The 20,326-nt window shown below is 43.5% G+C and overlaps 1 protein-coding gene across 4 annotated transcripts in view; it reads left to right on the top strand.

Annotated features, from left to right (window-relative positions):
• The window catches only part of LOC121587497 (semaphorin-6A-like), a 93,103-nt gene extending 73,147 nt beyond the window's left edge, over positions 1-19,956 (top strand). For all 4 annotated transcript variants that reach the window (XM_041904481.1, XM_041904483.1, XM_041904482.1 and 1 more), the window contains one exon: positions 16,559-19,956. In XM_041904481.1, the coding sequence (XP_041760415.1) occupies positions 16,559-17,682 (1,124 nt within the window). In that variant the 3' untranslated portion in view covers positions 17,683-19,956. The remainder of the gene's footprint in view (positions 1-16,558) is intronic.
• Positions 19,957-20,326: the final 370 nt, after the last annotated feature.

Here is a 20,326-nt window from a genome sequence, read left to right as displayed (position 1 = left end):
AAAACGTTTGACCTGTGTCATTGCCAACAAAGGGTATATAACAAAGTATTGAGAAACTTTTGTTATTGACTAAATACTTATTTTCCACCATAATTTGCAAATAAATTCATAAAAAATCCTACAATGTGATTTTCTAGATTTTTTTTCTCATTTTGTCTGTCATAGTTGACGTGTACCTATGATGAAAATTACAGGCCTTTCTCATCTTTTTAAGTGGGAGAACTTGCACAATTGGTGGCTGACTAAATACTTTTTCCCCCCACTGTATATTAGGGCAACACATTGGAATGATTAGAATGGTATAATAATGAGTATCCGCACAGTGGATATTTAGTAGTTCACCCTCTGCCAGAAAAGAGCACCAATGTTGCTTGGTGGCCATTGCTGCTTTTCCCAGTACATTTGAGCACCGTTGTGTCTGGGCTCATCTATCCGTGTGATATCCCACCTCTCCCTCCCGCGACCCTCCCTCCCCCTCTACCTCCCCCCGCACCACCATCTGCTACCATTGTGAACCGTCTCCCTTCCACAGGACCTTTCATCTGTTGAGATGGAATGTTCCAAGGCTGTACCTTTATGTAGTGCAAATGTATTACTAACCATATTTATAGAGCATCCTACCCTCTACCAACTGGAGCCATATCTATCTATCTATCCCCTGCCCTGTCTGAGGGAATGAGTCCCATCCTCCCCCTCGCTCCCTCCTCTGCCCCGCCGACCTGTGGCCATCTCTGTGTGTCTCTCCAATTTATGGGTTCATTATAAAAGCTATCCAGACAGAGTGAGGGGGAGGGAAGGGGAGGGAAGGGAAGGAAGGAAGGAAGGAAGGAAGGAAGGAAGGAAGGAAGGAAGGAAGGAAGGAAGGAAGGAAGGAAGGAAGGAAGGGAGGGAGGGAGGGAGGGAGGGAGGGAGGGAGGGAGGGAGGGAGGGAGGGAGGGAGGGAGGGAGGGAGGGAGGGAAGGGAAGGGAAGGGAAGGGAAGGGAAGGGAAGGGAAGGGAAGGGAAGGGAAGGGAAGGGAAGGCAGGAAGGAAGGAAGGAAGGAAGGAAGGAAGGAAGGAAGGAAGGAAGGAAGGAAGGAAGGAGGGAGGGAGGGAGGGAGGGAGGGAGGGCTCAGGTTTGAATGGCATCTGTGTTTATGAAAATAAATAATCTGCTTCTGAACCATCAAGGGTAGAAGTGTATGAAACATATTATGGGTACATATTTTGTGTTGTATTGTTTAACCCAATGAAGTTACACAGGAACATCATTGGCTGTGTTTAGACAGGCAACCCAATTCTGATATTTTTTCACTACCTTCAGTGTTGGTATTTTACACTTGGAATAGACAGACAGTTTGCCAGTTGCATCTAGACCGGTTATTTTCAGCTTCAGTTGCCTGGCACCTGTGTACCAAGGAGAGTGGCATGATAGGGGCACAACCTCGGAGTGGTGCCAATTACTGTGCCAAGATGTCATTTCAGCTTGAACACTCACCATTATCATGCTGGAAAGTCTACTAGGAAAGTCTGAATAAAGGCGATAATCGAAATGAAAAACTGCTCAACGATCCGATTTCCTATATTGTAACGTCTAAATAACAGAATTACTCAGGAAGCCTCTGATTGTATATACTGCACTGTAATATTTAGGTGAACTGAGAGAAACAATGATATGCCATCTCCTATTGAGTCAATATATGTTTCATTTATTTCGGCTTTTCAGTAATATTGTTTGCAGAAGTCTGAAAAAATAATCTGACCTGTTACTTTTACTATTGCGCACTTCCGCCATTTATGTCAAGCTTTAAGCCACGGGTTTCCTTCCTCTCCATTAGCATTATGTTACCCCGCTAGGTTGTCATTTTCTTTTGCCTCAGAGACCACATACAGTACAGTGCCCCTGCATCCCACAGTATCCAGATGGGACTTCCGGCTTTCCTCTTTGTCTTTTTCTAAGTTTCACCGTAAATTGCGCTACAATTAAATGAATGAATCATTTCCGCAGCATAAGTTTGATTTGAATAGATCTTCACATGCTTAGCTTGAGCACAGTGTTCTCGATCATAAATCGGTGGTCTTTCAGTTGTAATTGTTTGACAAAAGGAGTCATTATAGATACTCATGTAGCCATGACTCCAAGGCTGATGTGAAAAGATCTGATGTGATTGGTCAAAATACCAATTAGTGGAAGAAATATCAAAATTGCGCTGCCTGTGTAAACGCAGCCAACAGAGAAGGATATATGCCCAATCAACTAGAGCACGTGTCAAACTCAAGGCCCATTCAATGCGGCCCGCTGGGGGAATACTTATGTAAATGAGATATTTCTGTATTTAAAATTCAATACATTTGCAAACATTTCTAAAAACATGTTTTCACTTTGTCATTATGTGGTATTGTGAATAGATGGGTGAGAAATAAAATAAAATTAATCAATTTTGAATTCAGGCTGTAACACAAGAAAATGTGGGTATGAATACTTTCTGAATGCACTGTATGTTAATTGATTAAATTTATTATTATTATTATTATTGTTGCTTGTTTCATAAAATCAGCTAATTAGTAAAGTTCCATTTCCTAATAAACAACTCTGGACAGGTACATCTCCCTTGTCTCACATACCCCTAATATATACAACAATCAATCCATAATAAACAGTTTACATACACTTAGGTTGGAGTCATTAAAACTCATTTTTCAACCACTCCACAAATGTCTTGTTAACAAACTATAGTTTTGGCAAGTCGGTTAGGACATCTACTTTGTGCATGACACAAGTAATATTTCCAACAATTGTTTACAGACAGATTATTTCACTTATAATTCACTGTATCACAATTCCAGTGGGTCAGAAGTTTACATACACTAAGTTGACTGTGCCTTTAAACAGCTTGGAAAATTCAGGAAAATGATGTCATGGCTTTAGAAGCTTCTGATAGGCTAATTGACAACATTTGAGTCAATTGGAGGTGTACCTGTGGATGTATTTCAAGGCCTACCTTCAAACTCAGTGCCTCAAAATCAAAATAAATCAGCCAAAAAATGGTAGACCTCCACAAGTCTGGTTCATCCTTGGGAGCAATTTCCAAATGCCTGAAGGTACCACGTTCATCTGTACAAACAATAGTACGCAAGTATAAACACCATGGGACCACACAGCCGTCATACCGCTCAGGAAGGAGACGCGTTCTGTCTCCTAGTACTTTGGTGCAAAAAGTGCAAATAAATCCCAGAACAACAGCAAAGGACCTTGTGAAGATGCCGGAGGAAACAGGTACAAAATCATCTATATCCACAGTAAAACAGGTCCTATATCGACATAACCTGAAAGGCTGCTCAGCAAGGAAGAAGCCACTGCTCCAAAACCTCCATAAAAAAGCCAGACTACGGTTTGCAACTGCACATGGGGACAAAGATCGTACTTTTTGGAGAAATGTCCTCTGGTCTGATTAAACAAAAATAGAAATCTTTGGCCATAATGACCATCGTTATGTTTGGAGGAAAAAGGGGGGCGCTTGTAAGCCAAAGAACACAATCCCAACCGTGAAGCACAGGGGTGGCAGCATCATGCTGTGGGTGTGCTTTGCTGCAGGAGGGACTGGTGCACTTCACAAAATCAGTCAGGAAGTTAATGCTTGGTCGCAAATGGGTCTTCCAAATGGACAATGACCCCAAGCATACTTCCAAAGTTGTGACAAAAAGGCTTAAGGAGACAAAGTCAAGGTATTGGAGTGGCCATCACAAAGCCCTGACCTCATTCCTATAGAAAATGTGTGGGCAGAACTGAAAAAGCCTGTGCAAGCAAGGAGACCTACAAACCTGACTCAGTTACACCAGCTCTGTCAGGAGGAATGGGCCAAAATTCACCCAACTTATTGTGGGAAGCTTGTGGAAGGCTACCGAAAACGTTTGACCCAAGTTAAGCAATTTAAAGGCAATGCTACCAAATACTAATTGAGTGTATGTAAACTTCTGACCCACTGGGAATGTGATGAAAGAAATAAAAGCTGAAATAAATCATTCTCTCTACTATTATTCTGACATTTCACATTCTTAAAATAAAGTGGTGATCCTAACTGACCTAAGACAGGGAATTTTTACTATGATTAAATGTCAGGAATTGTGAAAAACTGAGTTTAAATGTATTTGGCTAAGGTGTATGTAAACTTCAGACTTCAACTGTATACATGACAATCACAATATGATACACAATAGGTATCAAAATGCAGACCATATGCTATCCCAGGCATTTCCTTCTCACCCACGTACTATAATCTTACGACTCACTTTTGAGACATGCTACTATTTAGCAATTTTTTCTGTGAGAACTTCAAACAGCCTATGGAGGTTATACGTTTCAAATTCTTGGAAGACTATTCCAAAGAATAGCAGCTGAGTACAAAAAGGTTTCTTTCCCCATACCATTATTACATCTAAAAGGAAGAGTGTCAGTTTCACTTCTTCTAGTGGAATAGTTATTGTTATCCCGGATCAAATTAAAGTAGTTACATACAGTGCATTCGGAAAGTATTCAGATCCCTTGACATTTTCCACATTTTTTTATGTTATAGCCTAATTCTAAAATGGATGAAATAGTTATTTTATTCATAAATCTACACATAATACCCCATAATGACAAAGCAAAAACAGGTTTTTAGAAATCTTTGCAAATGTATTAAAAATAAAAACTGAAATATCACATTTACATAAGTATTAAGACCCTTTACTCAGTACTTTGTTGAAACACCTTTGGCAGCGATTACAGCCTCAAGTCTTCTTGGGTATGACGCTACAAGCTTGACACAGCTGTATTTGGGGAGTTTCTCCCATTATTCTCTGCAGATCCTCTCAAGCTCTGTCAGGTTGGATGGGGAGCGTCGCTGCACAGCTATTTTCAGGTCTCTCCAGAGATGTTCGATCGGGTTCAAGTCTGGGCTCTCAAGGACATTCAGAGACTTGTCCCGAAGCCACTCCTGCATTGTCTTGGCTGTGTGCTTAGGTTTGTTGTCCTGTTGGAAGGTGAACCTTCGCCCCAGTCTGAGGTCCTGAGCGCTCTGGAGCAGGTTTTCATCAATGATCTCTCTGTACTTTGCTCCGTTCATCTTTCCCTCGATCCTGACAAGTCTCTGCCACTGAAAAACATCCACACAGCATGATGCTGCCACCACCATGCTTCACCGTAGGGATGGTGCCAGGTTTCCTCCAGACGTGACGCTTGGCATTCAGGCCAAAGAGTTCAATCTTGGTTTCTTCAGACCAGAGAATCCTGTTTCTCATGGTCTGAGAGTCCTTTAGGTGCCTTTTGGCAAACTCCAAGCAGGCTGTCATGTTCCTTTTACGGAGGAGTGGCTTCCGTCTGGCCACTCTACCATAAAGGCCTGATTGGTGGAGTGCTGCAGAGATGATTCTCCCATCTCCACAGAGGAACTCTGTAGCTCTGTCAAAGTGACCATCGGGATCTTGGTTACCTCCCTGGCCAAGGCCCTTCTCCCCCGATTGCTCAGTTTGGCCGGGCGGCCAGCTCTAGGAAGAGTCTTGGTGGTTCCAAACTTCTTCCATTTAAGAATGATGGTGGCCACTGTGTTCTTGGGGACCTTCAATGCTGCAGACATTTTTTGGTACCCTTCCCCAGATCTGTGCCTCGACACAATCCTGTCTTGGAGCTCTACAGACAATTCCTTCGACCTCATGGCTTGGTTTTTGCTCTGACATGCACTGTCAACTGTGGGACCTTATATAAACAGGTGTTTGCCTTTCCAAATCATGTCCAATCAATTGAATTTACCACAGGTGTACTCCAATCAAGTTGTAGAAACATCTCAAGGATGATCAATGGAAACAGGATGCGCCTGAGCTCAATTTTGAGTCTCATAGCAAAGGGTCTGAATACTTATGTAAATAAGGTATTTCTGTTTTTTATTTTTAATAAATTTGCAACAAATAACAATAAAAACGTTTTTCACTTTGTCATTGTCATTATAGGGTATTGTATGTAGATAGATGAGGGAAAACATTTATTTAATACATCTTAGAATAAGGCTGTAACTTAACAAAATGTGGAAAAAGTCAAAGGGTCTGAATACTTTCTGAATGCACTGTAGGTACTCTCTCCTCCACTTTGAGCCATCTGAGGCTTTCAAAGTGGGAATGGTCAAAATGAGTATGTACTGGAAGTTTAAGAATAATCCTGACTAATTTTTGCTAAACAAGAGCCCCTGCCAATGCCACCATTGCATTCTTATCCAGAAATGTGGAAGTTCTTGCCAGAAATGTTATGGTTAACTTTGGAGAGAACCTTTTGTGCCACGCTCTCCTTTGTCAGATGGTTATCTAGCACACATCCAAGATAATTAACTGAGTCTTTTGCCGTGACTACTATTCCACCTATTACCACCTTAAAGTCACTGGATTTCCTCAGTTTCACTTTGGACCTGTACAAGATGGACTCTGTTTTTCCAAGGTGGAGTGACAGCTTATTGTCATATAACCATTTACTGACATTCATAAGTTCAGCATTGACGGCTTTGTGGGAAACCAACAGTGCAGAATCACCTGCATAGAGGAAAAGGTCACATGTACAGACAGATTTCAGATCATTTATATACAGTAGAAAGAAAAGTGGACCCAGCACACTCCCATGGGGTACACTGCAGTTCAAAGTTTTGGGTTTAGACAGGGTCCCATCCAATGCCTTTTGAAGATCTAACATAACCATACCACAACATTTCCCTCCGTCTACTTCCTTCTTGATGTGGTAAGTTAGATATAGTAGGCAAGTGTCGGGATTTCCTAAAGCCAGATTGGAGCTCATATAGTAGGTTATCTAAGGAAATATAACTGTCAATCTGCTCGAACATAATCTTTTCCATGACCTTCGATAAAACACACAGGATTGAGACAGACCAATAGTTTCCATGATTTAACTTATTCTCTTTTTTATATAGAGGAATGACCCTTGCAAGTTTTAGTTCACTGGGAAAACACCCTAGTTCAATAGACAGATTTACAATGTGAGTTACAAAGGGGGTGTCACGATCGTCGGGAACAGAGGAGGACCAAGGCGCAGCGTGGAATGCGAACATATTTATTTATAGAAAGTATCACACGAACAAAACGAAAACGTGACGTCCCTGGTTACATACACAAACCAACACGGAACAAGAAACCACACCAAATGAATGCCTAACGGCTACTTAAGTATGGCTCCCAATCAGAGACAACGAGCTACAGCCGTCTCTGATTGGGAGCCACCCTGGCCAACATAGAAATACAACAACTAGAACAAACACAAATGAAAACTCACACCCTGGCTCAACATACTAGAGTCCCCAGAGCCAGGGCGTGACAGGGGGTGATAATTACCGCAGCATCCCTTAGAAATCTGGCAGGAATGTTGTCAAGGACAGTTGCTTTGGAATGGTCAAGTCTTTCAGCTTCTTTAGCACAGTTGACTCAGACACTTTTTTGAGTAAAACTCTAAACTGCTGGACTTGACTCTCCCAATAACAACCTGATTGACCAGGTAACTTGCTAACTAATGTGTTAGCTATAGTTGTAAAGTAGCTATTCAGACGATCTGCAACCATGGTCTTGTCTGATGTAACCTTTCCTCCAATGTCCAGGCTAAGATTTTGAGCTTTGTTCTGTTACTATAACCTAACAGCTTCAGACACTTCCATAATTTACTCGGATTGTTCCTATTTTCAACTATTTTGTCATTAAAACAATCTTTCCTGGCCTTTTCTATCATACTGTTAGCCTAATTTCTTCATTTCTTATAGTTTATAAAAACATAATCTGCCTTGGATTTCCTGATCTCCAGAAAGCGTTCATTTCTTAGCTTAATTGCCTTTAAAATGTTATTGTTTATCCATGGTTGTGTTCTTTGCTTAATTCAAAAAATATCTGTAGCCAGCTTGTCAACAGCAACTAAAAACAATTATTTAAAATTGCCCCAGGCATTTTCCACCTCATTGCATTTCAATACAGTAGACCAGTCCAATTTGCTCAAAACAATTAACAAAAGCATCTGCGCTATAGTTCTTCATAGACCACATTTTTATTGAGTTATGACAATAAAATAAACTTTTTCTGAACCTTCCTACTACAGAAAAGTATGTAATGATCACTGAGCCCATAGTGTACAACCCCACTGTTTGATATCCTTGATCTATCTGAAACCAACACGAGGTCAATGATGGTTTGGGTAGAAGGTCAGACCCTGGTGGGCTCATTAATCAGCTGGTGTAAGGTAAACAGATTAAAACATTTCTTAAGAGCTTTAAAAGTAATATTGACCTTTTAAAGAATTTCTCTACTAAAATCACCAGTAACAATAACCTCTAATTTACCAAAATCTGTACAGTTGGAGCAAGTCTCCTCCAACAATTCATAAAACTTGTACTGGTCTGGTGGTCTGTAACAGGTTCTGACTATAATGGGTTTGCATTTTGGTAATAGAATGTCCAACCACACAGCTTCAGTCTCGTCATGACTTAAATCTGATCTGTAGTTGAACCCAATATCCGAACTTACATAAGTACGAACTTCCCCGCCTTTGCGATTGCGGTCTCTTCTAGTTACTATATCATTTTTACCTTCAATCTCTGCGTTTTTTTATCAAACAATCTAGCCATGTTTCGGTAAAGCAAAGCACTCCCATCTTACAGTGACTGGAGAGTAGGCGAATTTCCTTGATCTTGGGAGTGTAGTACATTGATAATGCCTGAGTTGGGTGGTGAGATAATGGCATTAACTAGTCTTTACTGATTCATCCATATAATACTAGCATATACTAGTGAACATAGTTAGCTCGATGTGATGGTCTGCCTCTTCCTCCAAGTTGAAAAGACAACCATGACCACAACCGTGATCTTTGAACACAGAAATGGGTTCTCTCCAAGGCATGGTAGATGTAACCTCAAAGCATTTCCATTCATCCTCCCTTTCAGTCAACGGGGTCTGTACTGTGTTTTGTGTTAGCACCGTTTAGTCTTACAGCGAGTGGCAGTGACACATCAGTGAACACATTTCAGTGTGATTGAGATTGTATCATTTTCAGACAATGCCTGTGTATGTAATGGTCCAGTCAGAGGCTACAGCCCTGGAAAACCTCGCTATGAAGTACAAGTGGCTTTGAAGTCTGCCCAGACAAAGCAGGCAGTATAAGCAATAACTGGGTTCCACTAGCTACACAGATTAAAATACTGTCTATGAGAATGTTCACACATCTCCGTCACACTAGATGACAATGTTTCTCATTTACAAGGAAGTGCTGGGTTGTTTTGACTTGTAGGAATGTGTATTAAATATATGTGTCAAGGCTTTTGGAGGTATGAAATTCAAATTAGATTGTTGGCTATGAAATGTATTCTCCTGGTGGCTTTTCACACTGCAATCTGACAATGAAGAGTCAAAACTAGACAATATAAGTCACCTTGGATAAGATAACACATTTTTAGGCAAAGAATAATCAAAATTGCTTTACAGTGCCTTCAGAAAGTATTCACACCTCTTTACTTTTTCCACATTTTGTTGTGTCACAGCCTGAATTTAAAATTGATTAAATTGAGATTTTCTGTCACTGGCCTATACACAATACCCCATAATGTCAAAGTGGAATTATGTTTTTAGAAATCTTTACAAATTAATTACAGCTGAAAAGCTGAAATGTCTTCAGTCAATAAGTATTCAACCCCTGTGTTATGGCAAGCCTAAATAAGTTCAGGAGTAAAAATGTGTTTAACAAGTCATATAATAAGTTGCATGGACGGAAGGAAACCGCTCAGGGATTTCACCATGAGGCCAATGGTGACTTTAAAATGGTTACAGGGTTTAATGGCTGTGATAGGAGAAAACTGTGAATGGATTAACAACATTGTAGTTACTCCACAATACTAACCTAAATGACAGTGTGAAAAGAATGAAGCCTGTACAGAATAAAAATATTCCAAAACATGCAACCTATTAGCAATAAGATACTAAAGTAAAACTGCAAAGAATGTGGCAAAGCAATTAACAATGTCCTGAATACAAAGCGTTATGTTTGGGGCAAACACAACACATCACCGAGTACCACTCTTCATATTTTCAAGCATGGTGATGGCTGCATCATGTTATGGGTATGCTTGTCATCAGCAAGGACTAGGGAGTTTTTTAGGATAAAAAGAAACGGAATAGAGCGAAGCACAGGCAAAATCCTAGAGGAAAACCTGGTTCACACGGCTTTCCAACAGACCCCCATTCTGCAGGGTCGTGGGGAGACCGGGCAGAGGAAGGAGGCGGCAGGCTTTTGAAAAGCGGTTCACAACGACCAGGATGGTGATGTTACCCTGAGAGAGGGGAAGATCAGTGAGAAAGTCAATACACCGGTGGGACCATGGCCGTTGTGGAACTGGTAAGGGCTGTAATTTACCCGCTGGATGGTGCCTAGGTGCCTTACTCTGGGTGCACACCGAGCAGGAGGAGACATACACCCTCACGTCCTTAGCCAAGGTAGGCCACCAGTACCTTCCGGTCAGGCAGCGCACTGTACGGCCAATACCTGGGTGACTAGAGGAGGGAGACGTGTGTGCTCAATATATCAGACGGTTACGGACAAGAGACGGCACATACTGCAGCCCAGCTGGGCACTGAGGTGGAGATGGCTCTGTGAGTAACGCACGTTCTATGTCTGCGTCCAACGCCCACACTACCAGCACCACAATGCAGGAGGCCGAGAGTATGGGGGTGTTCTCTATGGGCCTCTCCTCTGTGTCATACAGCCGTGACATTGCGTCTGCCTTCACGTTCTTCGTACCCGGGATGTAAAATAGTGTAAAATCTAACTGGGTGAAGAATAGGGCCCACTTGGCCTGGTGAGGGTTCAGCCTCCTCGCTACCCGGATGTACTCCAGGTTACAGTGGTTCATCCAGATGAGGAAAGGGTGTTTCGCCCCCTCGAGCCAGTGCCTCCAGCTCCCGATCACCAACGTCGTAGTTCTGCTCCGCCGGGCTGAGCTTCTTGGAGAAGAAGGCACAGGGGCGGAGCTTGGGTGGCGTGCCCGAGCGTTGAGATAGGTCAGAGCATCCTCAGACGCATCCACCTCTACTACGAACGGTAGTGATGGATCGGGATGGGCCAGTACCGGGGCTGAGGAGAACAGAACCCTCAGGTTACTGAAGGCCCTGTCAGCCTCAACAGACCAGCGGAGCCGAGACAACCCACATTTCAACAGAGAGGTGATGGGAGCCGCGACCTTGCACCTCCTATACCATGGTTGGAGTCGGCCAATTACGCACGGCTGAAATGCGATCTCCCTCCATCTCCACACCTGAGGTGGTAATGCGGTATCTGAGGAAGGAGATGGACTGTTGGAAAAACAGACACTTTTCTGCCTTGGCATGAAGGTCATGTTCCAACAGTCGCCCCAGCACTTTGCGAACCAGGGACACATGCTCGGCACGCGTAGTGGAATACACCAGAATGTCATCGATGTAGACCACTACACCGCGACCAAGCATGTCCCAAAACACCTCGTTCATAAAGGACTGGAAGACAGATGGAGCATTCATCAAACCGTACGGCATCACCAGGTATTCGTAATGCCCTGGGGTTGTGCTGATTGCTGACCGCTCTCGGACACGCACCAGGTTGTACGCACTCCGGATATCTAGTTTTGTGAAGAAGCGCGCCCCATGCATTGATTTGATTACAGATGGAATGAGGGGTATAGGATAACTATAACGTTTTGTCCCCTTGTTCAGTGCTCGGTAAACAATGAAAGGGTGCAGACCTCCGTCTTTCTTCTTCACAAAAAAGAACCTCAAGGAGGCGGGCGAAGTGGAGGGACGTATGAACCCCTGGCGCAGGGACTCGGAGACGTATGTCTCCATCGCCTCTGTTTCAGCCTGCGACAGGGGATATACATAACTCCTGGGAGGCACATCTTCTACCCGGAGGTTTATGGCGCAATCCCCCGCCTGATGAGGTGGTAATTTAGTCGCCTGCATTTTGGAAAACGCGTGCGCCAAATCGAGGTATTCGGGGGGAATGCGCACGGTGGAGGTAGAGTCTGGACTTTCCACCGTGGTTGCACCATATGGAAATAGCTAGACACCTACCCTGACACTCTCGCGACCACCCCATGAGAACCCTCTGCGGCCATGAAAAGGTGGGGTTGTGTAGTGCTAACCAGGGAAGACCTAACACAACAGGGAAATCAGGAGACTCAATAATAAAAAAGGTGACTTGCTCTCGATGGGTCTTGTGCTTAACCATAGTGACTGGTGCTGTAACTTCCCTAACAAACCCGGATCCTAATGGTCGACTGTCAAGTGCTCTGATGGGGAGTGGAATGTATAGGGGAACCAATGTACAGTTGAATTCGGAAGTTTACATACACTTAGGTTGGAGTCATTAAAACTCATTTTTCAACCACTCCACACATTTCTTGTTAACAAACTATAGTTTTGGCAAGTCGATTAGGACATCTACTTTGTGCATGACACAAGTAATTTTTCCAGCAATTGTTTACAGACAGAGTATTTCACTTGTAATTCACTGTATCACAATTCCAGTGGGTCAGAAGTTTACATACACTAAGTTGACTGTGCCTTTAAACAGCTTGGAAAATTCCAGAAAATGATGTCATGGCTTTAGAAGCTTCTGATAGGCTAATTGACATCATTTGAGTCAATTGGAGGTGTACCTGTAGATGTATTTCAAGGCCTACCTTCAAACTCAGTGCCTCTTTCGTTGACATCATGGGAAAATCAAAAAAATCAGCCAAGGCCTCAGAAAAAAAATGAAGGTACCACGTTCATCTGTACAAACAATAGTACGCAAGTATAAACACCATGGGACCACGCAGCCGTCATACCGCTCAGGAAGGAGACACTTTCTGGCTCCTAGAGATTAACGTACTTTGGTGCGAAAAGTGCAAATCAATCCCAGAACAACAGCAAAGGACCTTGTGAAGATACTGGAGGAAACAGGTACAAAAGTATCCATATACACAGTAAAACGAGTCCTATATCGACATAACCTGAAAGGCCGCTCATCAAGGAAGAATCTACTGCTCCAAAACCGCCATAAAAAAGCCAGACTACGGTTTGCAACTGCACATGGGGACAAAGATCGTACCTTTTGGAGAAATGTCCACTGGTCTGATTAAACAAAAATACAACTGTTTGGCCATAATGACCATCGTTATGTTTGGAGGCAAAAGGGGGTAGCTTGGGGGTGAAACGGGCAGGCCCCTCCCAGGACGTCCTCTAGAAGCCAGCAGGTTGTCCAACCAGATTGCCATGTCCACCAGTTGATTGAAGGACAACGTGGTGTCCCGGCAGGTAGCTCCCTTCGGACGTCCTCTCGCAGGTGGCACCGGAAGTGGTCGATGAGGGCCCGCTCGTTCCACCCGGACCCAGCCGCTAGAGTACGAAACTCCAGGGCAAAGTCCTGCGCGGTCCTCGTCCCCTGCCTCAGGTGGACCAGCCGCTTGCCCGCATCTCTACCTTCGGGCGTGTGATCGAAGACGGCCCGCAAGAGGCGAGCGAACTCCCCGTAGTTGTCTAACGCTGCTCCTGCTTCACTCCAGACCGTGTTGGCCCATTCCAGGGCTTTCCCCGAGAGACACCTTCTCCCACTCCGATGGATCCGGGCTGATGGTCGAGAGGTATAAATCAAGTTGCAGGAGGAATCCCTGGCAGCGGGCAGCTGTCCCGTCAAAATCCCTAGGTTGGGATATATGAAAACCTCTGGGTGCTGGGGTGTGGGTGGCTGGATCCGGTCGCTCAGCTGTTCCCGAAAGATCGGGTCCTCTTCTCTCCAGGCGTTGGACGACCTGGAGAACCCGATCCATCGCTTCTCCCAAGCTGGCTATTATCGTAGAATGCTCCCGGACCCGCGCCACGACTCCAGGCATGTGCTCCTCTCCTGCTGACTCCATGTCTTGGGTGTGTGATTCTGTGATGAGTGATTTCGAAGGAGTCAGGCGCAGGAGGGTAAATCACAGAATAACAGGATTTATTTCCGAAACACAGAGTTACGCGGAAATGCGCCAAAACAACATAGGCACACAGGGAAATATCCCGGCGATACAAAATACACGGAGCACCACCGAGCTTCTCTACCCTCCACAATAAACAATCACACACAAAGACAAGGGGGCAGAGGGAACACTAATACCAGTACTGATGAGGGGATATGAACCAGGTGTGTGTAATAAACAAGACAAAACAAATGGAATGATGAGATGAGGAGCGGCAGGGGCTAGAAGGCCGGTGACGACGAACACCGAAGCCTGCCCGAACAATGAGAGGAGGCAGCTTCGGAGGAAGTTGTGACACTGGGAGACAAATTCACCTTTCAGCAGGACAATAACCTAAAACACAAGGCCAAATGTACACTGAAATTGCTTACCAAGATGACATTGAATGTTCCTGAGTGGCCTAGTTAAAGTTGTGACTAAAAACCGCTTGAAAATCTATGGCTAGACTTGAAAATATCTCTCTAGCAATGATCAACAACCAACTTGACAAAGCTTGAAGAATTTTTAAAACAATAATGTGCAATCCAGGTGTGCAAAGCTCTTAGAGACTTACTCAGAAAGACTCACAGCTGTAATCACTGCTAAAGATGATTCTAACATGTATTGACTCAGGGGGTTGAATACTTATCTAATCAAGATATAATTGTTTACAAATGTTCGAAACATAATCCACTTTGACATTAAATAGTATTTTGTGTAGATCGTTGACAGAAAATGACAATTAAATCCATTTTAATCCCACTTTGTAACACACCAAAATGTGGAAAAAGTCAAGGGTTGTGAAGGCACTGTAAATGTCGAGCCTCGACACGGTCCTTGATACTCTGGGGCTCAAGGTCATCCAAGAACGTCCAAGTAGTAAAAAGTTGAGCGTCAGTTTACTTGATGAATGAGCCCTTCAAATGAAGAAAGCCACCTTGATTTAAAAGCCTGCCATCTTCGGATTTGTCTGAGGCCTAGTGTCCTTTATGGTTGCGCCCTCTTTGAAGTTAAGATGAGAAACAATTGACTTCATACATGAAAGATAGAAATCTTCAAAGGTCTGGGGAGGCCTTGAGGTTGTTTTTAAATCCCCCCTAGTTGCTCTAGGCAGGGGAGCTATGTTTGATGGAGACCAAGTCACTGCTGGTTCAGAAAGGCCTTAACCCTCCTCCTACACTGTGAGAAGACGGATTGCCAGCTCCATAGCGCTCCGCTCTCAACAATGGATGCTTAGGTCTGACATTCTCAACCCTCTGACTGTGTTGTTCTCAAGTCAAATCCAACTCTTTGAACTGCACCATTGTGGACGATTAGTATGCTTAAATTCAATGTCACTAAAGTTTTCCATGCCCTACCAAAAGTAAGCAAGTGAGACAGAGACAGATGTATTTATGTTTTAGAAGGATTATAATGGAATGAGCCAGTACTGCCAGAAAAGTGCTCATATATGGCACACACGTTTTTTTTAGACAAAATATTTTTGAGCTGCTAACCTCAAGTACTGTTTGGTTATCTATTCAGCCCTTTATTTATCTATAAGTCAAACGTTTCAGTCCAACACTTCTCAAATATAACGACATCGCCGGATGTAATTTCAGTCACAAGACAATAACTTACAGAGACCACAGGCCTAAATTGGAGTGGACTCACAGCTGTAATCGGACCAAAGGTGCTTCTACAAAGTATTGACTCGGGGGTGTGAATACTTATGTAAATTAGATATTTCTGTATTTCATTTTCAATAAATGTGTTTTCACTTTGTCAACTGTGTGTAGATGGGTGAGAAAAATCAATTTTGAATCCAGGTTGTAACACAACAAAATTTGGAATAAGTCAAGTGGTAGGAATACTTTCTGAAGGCTCTGTAACTCTAGGAACATGGATGGGCATTAGGTAACACATTCATCAAGGAGTTGGAGGTTATCATTTCGCTCTCCGTGTTTACAGTGATGAGGACTTAACCCATTGCCGTTTCACTTGATGCAATATCTTCTCCCTCCCTTTCTTTGCCAAGATGCTTGTCATCTCTTCTGCTGCACTTTTATTGAATCATCACTTTAGATATATAACCACCTGTCTTTTTTTTCTCCTTTTTTTCTTTTGAATTGCTTGTCCTGGAAAGTGACCTCTAAGAAATGTATGACACAGCTCCTTTGATTTGGAGGTCTAATCAGAAATGTAATATATTCTCTGATATATGTGATTTTATCATAGCCATATAAAACGAGTCCCATTTGCATCAAATAAGCTTCCCTTTTGAACGTTCATTTATCGAATATATGTTTTTCATTTCAGCTGCCGATGTTTAATCTTTTAATTCTTTGTAGATGCCATAACATAATTTTTGCCAAGTGTAAGGCTGGATTTAAACTGATAAATTGTTCTAAAAAACAGGAGGCTACAGTCCTGCTACGAATAGGACAAATTAGAAAGGACAAATGCTTCCTTATTATTTGTGCTTTATTCATCAATTAATTTAACCATTTGATTTTCAGATTGATTGAACATTGATCACTAATTTATTTGCTCATATATTTGAAATAATTTCATCCTTGCCTTTGCAGGAGTTATCCGTGAGAGTTACCAGAAGGGACGTGACCAGCTGGTCCCTGTCACACTGCTGGCCATCGCTGTCATCCTGGCCTTTGCCATGGGCGCCATCTTCTCTGGTATCCTTGTCTACTGTGTGTGTGACCACCGGCGGCGAGACATTGAGCTGTCTGGGCGTAAGGACAAAGACCACGTCCACGACAGGAGGGGCTCCATGAACAGCGTGACCAAGCTGACAGGCCTTTTTGAGACCGGAGCCAAGGACAGTCGCCCTGAGGCCATCCTCACCCCGCTCATGCACAACGGCCGCCTCACCAACAGCAAGATGCTGATCAAAGCCGACCAGCACCACCTGGACCTGGCTGGCATGCCCACCCCAGAGTCCACTCCCATGCAGCCCCGACGCAAGCCCAGCCGGGGAAGCCGCGAGTGGGAGAGGAACCAGAATCTGATCAATGCCTGTACCAAGGACCTGCAAACCATGGGGTCCCCGGTCATCCCCACTGACCTGCCCCTGAGGGCCTCCCCAGGCCACATCCCCAGTGTGGTAGTGCTTCCCCTGCCCCAGCACCAGCATCAGCAGGCCTACCTGCATGAGTATGTGGAGCAGCCCCACCGCAGCGACCTCAGCCAGATGAGCCTGGATGACCAGGGTGCCACACTGGAGTACAAGGCCCTAAAGAGCCCCTGCCACAGCCTCAACCTGGTGGAGAGCGACGGGCTTCCGCCCCGAGTGCCCCAGAGGGAGGCCTCCCTCACCATCCCCCCTGCTGTGCCCCAGATGGGCAAGCGGCTGGAGGTGCACTCCTCCGTCTACGGCCACGAGTACAAGCGGGGCTACCCGATGAGTGCCCAGAAAGGCTCTGCCTTCAAAAAGCACAACACCAACTCGTCCAACTCCTCTCACCTGTCCAGACACCAAAGTTTTAACCGCGTGGAGACACCGCCCCCCGCCCCGCAGAGGGTGGACTCCATGCACATGAATTCCCAGGGGATGTCCCTCTCCCGACAGCCAAGCATGAGCTCTTATGGTTCATTGCCCCGGACCGGGGTCAAACACCTCAAGCCTGATGTCCCGCCCAAACCCTCTTTAGTGTCCCTCTCAACGAAAGTCAATTCCAATGACTCCTGCACATAATCAGCACGCTCAGAATACAAAACAGGGAACACAATTGCATCTCCCTTTGTCTTTGGTCTGTGTACAGCAAATGCAACACACTTTTTTAAATATGTTTTTTTCTTTTATATATATATATGTAAATATTCTACAAATGGTTGATGTTGAGCTCAGGCTTTTGACTCCCAGTTCCTCAGAAACACGGAGCACTTGCTACTGAGAAGAAAATTACTCTCATGAATATTTAATTGACGAGCAACATGTCACCCCTGTAGCATTCAAGACGGTGGTTGTGTTGGACTTTTGAACACTACGACTTGACTGATGTTTTGTTTTCTTAACTGACTGCTAAAAGCACATAGACAGTGAGAGAAAAGTGGAGCAATTGTATAGTGAGGACTGGGGTGTTCTCCCAGCAAGCACTTGGGCACAGCGAGCTCTGACTGTAACGACAGCTTCAGTTTACGTGGAAAACTGAAACACCTCTCAGTGTTACAGCTACTGGACACAGCAATCAAGTTCTGCGTTGGTTGAAAAAAGCCTTGGTCTGAGAATCTTCTACTGCATTGGACTGTTAATAGTAATAGCTTGTTGTATTTATTTTTAATAAGTGCTTTTGAAGAAAATACTGACTTTTTAGGCTCAGAGAGAAGAGTTCTTTAAATATGAATTAATCAAGTGTGAAATTATTTAAAGTCAATCAACTGGAGCCAGTACAACTTTCTTGACACAGAAGGTCCACTAGGTCTTCTAGCGCCTTGGGTTTTTGAAGCTTGGGATATATGTGACCTCTGTATGGAGTATATATTTATTTAACTGTGCCAGATGGGACCTACATGATGGAGCAGAACCTCCCATGTTAAAGAGTCAGAAAAAGACAAACACAGAACTCCTGAAACTCACTCCCTCGATCACTCCTCCATGGGCATCTACATACGTTTGGCACTGTGGCTTTGCAGTCTCTCTCTCCCAGTTGGCTTCTGGCTCACTGTGTGCTAAGAAGGTTCACTCTAGGAAAAAAACAAAAAAGTGGAATTCCACACATGAAAAAGAGAAGTGTGAGGATGTTGGGCGCTCTGCCAGGTGTGGAGAGCGGCCATTTTGGCAGGTACGGAAACGTCTCATTTTCTCTAGGCGCGTCATTCAGGCCTCTGATTGAATTATATCTGTTGATAGCCTGTTTCTCTTCCACATGTAAAGTTGTGCCTTACACCCTGAGTAGTGACATTTTCTTTAGCTGGTAATTTCTTATGTCAATTCTGGTCCCTAGAAATATACAGGGGGGAGGAGACCCCACATTCTTCTTTGTGGTTCATTTCTGATTGTGCCAATAATGCGCTTAAAGCAACCCTTTTTGTTGTGCTGGCAGTGTCGATGACGTTGTTGTGTTGAATTTTTTACTTTGCTGTTTGATTGGAGGGATTAATGTTTGTTCTTGAGAGGGCCTCTTAGGGTCTTGCTGGTGCACAGCAATAATCAAACACTAACATATGAAAAACACACCAGTAGACTGTACATACATGGCACCAGGTTCCTAGTGTACATGATAACACTTCAGTTTCTAGGCAGTGAAAAGCAGGCTGGTTCCTGTGATAGAAAATATGAGGAGATCTTTTTTTCAAACACGTTCCAGGACGATTAGAGTCATTTAATTTGTACTAACTCTCTTTATCAAGGTCTTATGAATGAGAGTTTCATTGACCAATCTGATCCACTTTCTATTGACCACGTCTCCCCAAATCAACAGAGCACTCCTTTAGTATTGTGTGTAGATAGGTGAGTTTCTTGATCTCGAGCAGATTTACATTTACAATGGAGGAAAGCCAACTATTTCTCATCCACAGCCAATGCAAGAAGAACGTGTAGGATATTTCCACTTCTGAGGCATATACAGTATGTGTTAATTGAACTAACGTGTACATAGATGCTTGTAGGGTTCGATTGCAGTGACTGCGACATGCATCATCATCAGATTAGGCTTAGTAAATAGAAGGTAATTTGAACTTTCCACCACAATAGTGCAGACTGCATCTCTGGCCACGGTCTACATGGCTACAGTGGACAGCGGGTCTCTTTGGTGTGTGCCTTTGTCTTTCACCCTTGCTATACACCGCTAGATGCAACTGAGACAGACTCTCAACTCGTTTTGAACTTTGTAAGCTTGTAAGATATTGTGATGTCACAAGGTTTTTTGCCCTACTCCACTTAACATCTGATTCACAGCTTAATGTATGTTGTAAAGAACATTCTCTTTAATAAATGCAAAATGTAATAAATAAAAAAAATTGTCATGAAGATGGTTGTATTTCCTTGATTTGAGCGCAAATAATGCTATAAAAAAAGAGGCTCGCTCTGATGTTAGCACAGCTGAACAGATAAAATGCTTTTAATTTATGGTAAAATACAGCTAACTTCCGTGATATGGTTCATAAGATTGAGAGTTTTGTCCTGTAGTCTTGGTATCTTATTTATGCTAAGAGTACAAGAGGTAGCGCTTTAAAACCTATGTTATGTTGATCCAAGATATTTTGGTGAATTGTTGGCAGTATTTCAGCATGAATAAACAGGCTGATAAGAATCAGTCTGGAGCCATTCTCTGGTTTACAGGTTGGAGTCATTCATTCAACATCACCTTTATGATATGAAGGTGAGTCACTCATGCGTA

This window comes from Coregonus clupeaformis, chromosome 18, assembly GCF_020615455.1.
Source record: "Coregonus clupeaformis isolate EN_2021a chromosome 18, ASM2061545v1, whole genome shotgun sequence".
NCBI classification, from domain to species: domain Eukaryota; kingdom Metazoa; phylum Chordata; class Actinopteri; order Salmoniformes; family Salmonidae; genus Coregonus; species Coregonus clupeaformis.
Note: the sequence above shows the minus strand (reverse complement) of the source record. Positions and strands in the feature narration are given on the sequence as shown.